At 37.0% G+C, this 7,322-nt stretch overlaps 1 protein-coding gene across 1 annotated transcript; it reads right to left on the minus strand.

Moving 5' to 3' along the window:
* Nucleotides 1-4,309: 4,309 nt before the first annotated feature.
* On the minus strand, nt 4,310-5,220 carry LOC104670785 (olfactory receptor 4A5-like). The gene is given in 2 exon segments (XM_010374125.1): nt 4,310-4,503; nt 4,506-5,220. Coding segments are annotated over 2 exon segments (909 nt in total).
* Nucleotides 5,221-7,322: the final 2,102 nt, after the last annotated feature.

Genomic DNA, 7,322 nt, shown 5'->3' on the forward strand with positions numbered 1-7,322 from the left:
CTAGAAAGGTGGTTGCCAGTGCCAGGGACTGGGGCTGAAGAAAATGAGTTGCTGGCCAAAGGTTACAAAGTTTCAGTTATGTGATATGAATAAATGCTGAAGAGCTCAGGTACAGGTTGTTGATCATAATTAGTGATACATATTGGATACATGAAATTTGCTAAGAGAGTATATTTGAAGTGCTCTTATCACAAATAAAGGTAACTGTATTTGTGGATACATTATGGATACATAATGGATACATTAGCTAGCTTCATAGTGGTAATCACTTCACAATGTATACATACATCAAACATCATATTGTACATTTTAAGTACATAAAATATTTATGAAGTATACCTCAGTAACACTAAAAACAACAAAACTATGCTTGAAAGACAAGAAAATACGCAACCAATCTGCTTGGTATGGCAAAAGCAGGTGAAACTGGACAAATGCTGCATGCACAGTACTCACCCTGGAATGTGGTACCGAAGCAATGAAGTGAAGGAAAAGCATCCCGGTGAGCAGTACTTTGAGGATTATGTTAGGTTTTCCATTTCATGTGGAAAGAGAAATGGCCTGAGTCATGGATCCACAAAGATTCAGGAATGTGGCTAACAGATTTGGTAAGATATTGAGGAAACTGAAAATTAAAAATGGAAAAAAGATTACAAAGCAGTTGCAATGGTATAGCTATCTCAGACTGAATACAAATGCAACAGTTAGTTTCCACGTAAATGCCTATCAAAGAAAATTTGCTGCAGAGGAGGCTTGCAGAAATCTGGTTGGTAACATGAACTATATTTTGGATGTCACTCAGGCTTTTCTTATTCCAGTCATCTCTGTAGTCCCTGTGGCACTGATGAATATTTTACAAGAGCTCAAAGAACATAATCTGCCTTTCACCATGGCTGCCCTAGGTACTGTCAGTGCTCAAGGTCCAAAATGCCATCAGCAATGTCCATCAGTGACTCCCTAACGTGACACAGATAGCTAGGGAAACCAGTCAACATCCCTCTGCCAGCTTACTTCATTGCAAATCTCAATGTGATGGAGACATTATATTATATGTTCTGGTTATATGATTGTCCCAGTACTTTAGTCTTATTTATTATTCATGAGGAAGGATCCATTGCCATGTTACCACAATCATTGTCATTTCTGACCAGGGGATATTTTTTCCAATAAATAAAGAACAGCGAACTACTCACAACCATAGAATTCAGCGTTATGACCAAATTTCCCATCACCTAGAAGCTACTGTCTAGATAGAACATTGGAATGGCCTCCTAAAGGGTGAGTCATGGTGCCACCCTGAACATTCCACCCTAAACACTTGAAATGCTTTTTTTTATGTGTCTGACACACAGTATGTGCTCAGCAATTTTAGTAGCATAAACCTTGTGCCACATATACTGATGTGACATTATCTTCACACTGATAAACATTCCCCATGCAGCCTAATCAATGTCCTTCTCCATTTCAATATCCACAAGATCCAATCCCACATGTTCCTATGATTATTGTCATTTAAATTACCTAGATTCATAATTTTTAACAAAATTATTTTCTTCTAGAAAAGGACGATATTTCCTGCTTGCACTTTAAGTTTACCTGAACCTAAATATTAACCTGGATGCAAAGAGGGACTCCTCTGAGAAAGAGCATGAGACCTTTATTGAGGTGGCTTTCTGCAATGTCTAAAGACACTGAAGGGGCTATCATCTGAATGCTGTCTACTAACAGCACACCCAACGGCTGGAAAAATAAATCCTTCTTTCCTAAATGAAGGGCAGGGCAGTGCCTCTTCATATAGACCATAATATACCCCTTATGCCACTTGAATGTATATATTCTTATACATTATCAGAACAGTTTTTTAGGATTCTCTTACTTGAGGGGAACTAGAAGAGAAAGGTTCAATGACAAACTATGTCTCTTGCCACTGCCACTGATCTCAGAGTTGCCACTGCTATTTACCAACTTCTTATCAACTTTTTCCCATTTCGCCTTCCACTAGCATCTCTGTAGATCTCATAACTTATTGAATGAGATAGTCCAGACTTTCGTCCTCAAAATGTCTCATCCCTCTTCATTATACCCATTCAAAGGACTCCTGCACTTTCTCATTTATTATCACTATTGAAAAAGGAAATGGCAAGATGTGCTCAAGAAAGTCAACTGGAAGAAAAAAGTATTATTTCTTGCAACCATTGTGTTGTAACATCTCCATTCCACATCACAATCAGGTCAGTTACCTCTGCCACAGTTGTGGGAAGAGCGCTCTCTAAATCAATACAGATAGCAACCCTTCTTGTGATTGAAAAGCCAGATTTAATCCAATATTGTGACTCATGGGACAAAATAAACAAAGAAACGCCTTCTTTAAAAACATAATTGATCCATTTTATCAACTCACCTTGAATATTTTCATAATATTTAAAAGTGTGATTATGCTAACCAATCAATACTGTTATATTTCAAAAAAGTTTGAATTCAGTGTTCTACAATTTGAATCAAAAACATGCTAACTGAAAGAGCTACATTTTAAATGTGTTTATGGAATGCTTTTTATTTACATGTATATCTACTTATCTTTATATTTCAAACAGCACCATATTATTTTAATTGTTATAAAATTGTAATCTGTCTTATTCAGAATGATTCATTAGTCTTTCAAAATTTTAATTACAAATCTTATATCTCTGGGCTTCCAGAATCAACTTTTAGGATTAAAGCAATATCCAGAATAGTTTGCTTTTATGTGGAAACAAATGCAACATATGGTTTCCATTTTCCCTCAAGATATATTCTTAGCATAATGCTATAATTTGGTGAAATGAAACTTAGACATGAACATAATTGAAATAAATTAATTCATTACTATGATAATATTGTAGTAGTTTCTTCCTCAGAAGAAGCAACGTGGAAAAGTACGGAGACTACAGCAATTATTAGTATTCAAATGTGATTGATCGGTCTAGTCAACAAACAGAGCTTAGACTAATCATGCAAGATTCTGGGAACAGCATTGTTCATGATCACCAGAGACATTTCACAAGCCTTAGCAATTATACCAGTAGATCTCAAACATACAATAATAAGAAATAAATGACAAGGCCTCTAGAAGACTCATAATAGTAAGTTACTCATGCAATGCCATTAGACCCAAGAACCTTAATGCACATTCATTTTGGGAAGTATATATATATGAACATATGCAGACTGAAGACTCTAGCAGAAAGCTACTCCTGCCACCTGTGATGATTATTGGGATTTGGGATTCAATAATTCCTGATACAGTTTCCAGAGGAAGCCCACTGGAAAGGCAACTACTGAGAAGTTATTGGGCTTTCACACAGACATAACCTAATGTTATTAATGGCATAACTTAACAAAATATCTTAATAAAATGGAAATAGTATGTATAGAAACTTATTTTAGGAGGTGGCTCTGGGAAGGATATCATATTCATAAGCATAACTTTCAGAACAAAAGGAACCTCTCACATAGGTTACCACTCTTGTTTCTCAGTGGTATGAATGCAGTTATACATTTCCAGTTTCAAAGAGTTTGTGAGTGTGGTGCTTATACATACTACAAAGTCATTAAGCAAATCACACTGAAGAAGACACCATTGCCTTCCCTTGTGAACAGGAGCATCTATTTTAATTGCCTAGACCTCTCTTTCTCCATTGTGTGCTGGGCACGTGGAATAAATTCCGTCTCAATAGATCTGTAAATACAGAAAAAAGAAAATTTAAAAAGTGCATAATAGGAACTGCACCCATGGAGCCCATCCACACCAATTCTAGATATAGAATTTGAGATCTTGAACATTCAAACAGATGCCATTATGAGATAACATCTCTTTGAGAAGGGAGATTCTAAATCTTGCCTTCCCAACCGAGTATACCTGAATTGTCCTTAGATGTCTAACAGTATCACAGCAAATATGTCATCTACATATACCTCTACTAAAAGAAGAGGAACACCCTTATTCCTTTTTTTTTTTTTTTTTGAGATGGTGTCTTACTCTGTAACCCAGGCTAAAGTGTAGAGTGCCATGGCACGATCTTGACTCACTGCAACCTACACCTCCCAGGTTCAAGAGACTCTATTCTCTCGTGAGTAACTGGGACTAGAGGCACGTGCCACCACTCCCAGCTAATCTTTGCATGTTTTAGTAGAGGTAGGGTTTCACCATATTGGAGAGGGTGGTCTCAAACTTCTGACTTTATGATCTACCTGCTTCATCCTCCCAAAGTACTGGGATTATAGGCATGAGCCACCGCACCTAGTCACAACACCCTTATTCTTACTATAGTTAAGTTTTTACACAGAGTTTTTTCATAGCAATTCTCATCTGTAAATTTCTCAGTGTGTATGTTAATGGATTCAACATGGGTGTGACAACTGTATAAAACACAGTCATGAATTTATCAATAGGAAAGTTGGAAACAGGTCTAACATACATGAAAATACAGGGAACAAAAAAGAGGACAACCACAGTAATGTGGAGCTGCAGGTAGACAGGGATTTACGCCTTCCTTCCCGACTGTAAGTTTTAAGGGAGTTTAGGATGACACCATAGGAGATTAGTAGAAGGGTGAAGATGACCATACAGGTTGCTCCACCACTGGCAATCACAGTGAGGCCTATAAAGTAGGTGTCAGTGCACGCCAGTTCCAACAATGGGTACATGTCGCAGACAAAGCGGTCAATGACATTGGGGCCACAGAAAGGGAGACTGCACACAACAACAATTTGAAACACAGAATGCAAAAAACCTCCAGTCATGGCCACTACCCACAGAAGGATGCAAATCTGCCGATTCACGATGGTCAAATAGCGCAGTGGCTTACAGACGGCCATGTAGTGATCACAGGCCATACCCACCAAAAGAAAGACCTCAACACCACCAAATAGGTGGTTTATAAATAGCTGGCCCACACAAGCTGGGAAGGAAATAGTCTTTTTACCACAGAGTAAGTCTATCATCAACTTAGGGGAAAAGGAAGTGGAATATACAGCATCGATAAATGACAGGCAGGCAAGGAAGAAATACATTGGGGAGCTCAAGGAGGGGATGGCAATAACAGTCACCACAATGAGCAGGCTCCCCACCATAGTCACATTGTATGTGAGTAAAAACATGACAAATAATGCTTTTTCCACATCAGGATCCTGAGAGAGGCCCAGGAGGACAAATTCTGTAACACTGTTACTCGGTTGCATTTACTCTTCTCTAAGGCTTGTATCTGAGTTGAGAGCTCAGGAGGGCAGGACCTGTAATGAAATAGTGAACAGGAGCATGAATGCATCCATAATGGCACAGAACATACCTTCATCATTGTATCCTCAATAGTTATTTACACACACGATCAACCTTGTGTAAGTGTCTATTGAGTTCCTCATCTCCTCAAAGATTTAATTTTAGCCTGTAGGTAACAGCTTCTGACTCTAAGTTTTAGTGAATATTCTGTTCAGAAGAAGAGTTATTGGCCCAACAGCCATTCATACGTTTCATAAGTCCTTATTTAAAACATATTTTTTGGCATGACTGTTAGCTATGGTGAATAGGCAACAGATTCTTGGTCTCAAGAAACTCACTTTATGGTGGTGGTAATAAACTCTAAATAAGTAAATTGGCAAAGATTCAGTCCTTTGAGTTTGTAGTTTTGTGGTGTTTTTACTTTATGATCAGTGTAGCATCAAAAATAACATCCTCTAAAATATATCACTCAGGACTATGGAATTCCACTATTAGACATTGGGCCTTCATGCCTCGAAGGATGTTTAATCTTTATGACTATCTCAATAAATGTCAAGAGAATGGACATTAACCTGTATAAATAGTAAAATATTATTTATCACATTATTCCCTGCAGCAATTACTTAGTCTGACCATCTGTTCACCTTATAAGGAGCTATAAGTCTCTAGATCATATCCTTGCCTGTTTCATAACTTTTTATCACACTTATAACAATATCCTGATTTCAGCAACTAATTTTGAACTCGAGTGAACTAACTCATGATCGTCATCAACTGCCCCATTAGTAGTGATTATTTTTTTCTGAATTCTTGGGGTGAACAAGATGGTGAGAGAGGAGAAAATAGACACTGTGCAAAGAGGCACAAAACAGGGGACATGGTTTTATTTATAACAGTATTTAAACACTGAGAGCACTCAAAAATAGAACCTTATTGTCCAGATTCCAAATAAAGCATTGTAGAAGAGAAATTCCAAATTCAATATAAGATGGATGAATTTCAGTCATTTTCTGAATGCATTTAAAAATCTGTTTGTGTTTTCTTACTGGAAAATAGTATGATTAATTTAGATAAACTGAGAATCCTTTCTAGTCAACCATCTATTAAACTATTAGTGCACCTCTCCCTTATTCTATTCTGCTGACTTCTTTTCATGTTTCATATATTTGTAATTAAATAACAACTTCCAAGCTCATGACTGTTACATGAATAATGGTAGTCAGTAGTAGATGTTTCATGATTAGTGTGAGCAAATAATGACTATAAATTTTTCACTCAATATGTGTCTAAGATTCAAGACATCCATGGAGAGAAAGCATAGCATGTGGTGAATAACGTGGACATTGGAGCCACACTGCCTCTGCTACAACCCCAGCTTCACCACTTACTGTGTGACTTTGGGCCACTTGCCAAACCTCTCTATGCCTCACTATGATTTAAGAACTCTTAGGGTTGTTTTATTACAACAAAGTAAAGTGCCTAGAACACTGGCTGGCACCTTGTAAAGGCTCAGTAAATGGTATCTATTACCCGTGTTCCTGAATACTTCACTGTGAACATTGGATCAGAACTCATCATCTGAATATCTGTCAATTTGAAAAGATTTATAGACATAATTCAGGGAAAAAACAAAAAGACACCTATAATTCAGGAAAGCCTCTTGGAGAACACAACATAATTGTATATCTTAGGAACTATTTAATTATGTATGAGTAGTTATTTTATCTTGATGAAACATATCTTGACAAGATCAGGCAGAATTATATTAGAAAAGTTGGACCCCTCATAAGAGGTAGAGCTGTATGGTAAAAATGAAAGAAAAGGGGGTTAAATATGAAAACAGAGTAATTATAATTAATAAGTTAATATCAACAGGTAGTAAGATTAACAATAATGTGATAATTGAGGCAAGTATTCTTCAAAAAATTTTCTTCAGAAAGATTTTTTTCATAAGGAAATAATGGAAGTACAACCTCCTGTGGGTCCCTGGGGAGAGTCAAGAGGTTTCTTGGGGTAGACAAACAAACATAGCCCAGATCCTATGGAATATGTTTCTCTTCTTATT

The sequence above is a fragment of the Rhinopithecus roxellana genome, chromosome 15 (genome assembly GCF_007565055.1).
Source record: "Rhinopithecus roxellana isolate Shanxi Qingling chromosome 15, ASM756505v1, whole genome shotgun sequence".
In the NCBI taxonomy this organism is placed as follows: domain Eukaryota; kingdom Metazoa; phylum Chordata; class Mammalia; order Primates; family Cercopithecidae; genus Rhinopithecus; species Rhinopithecus roxellana.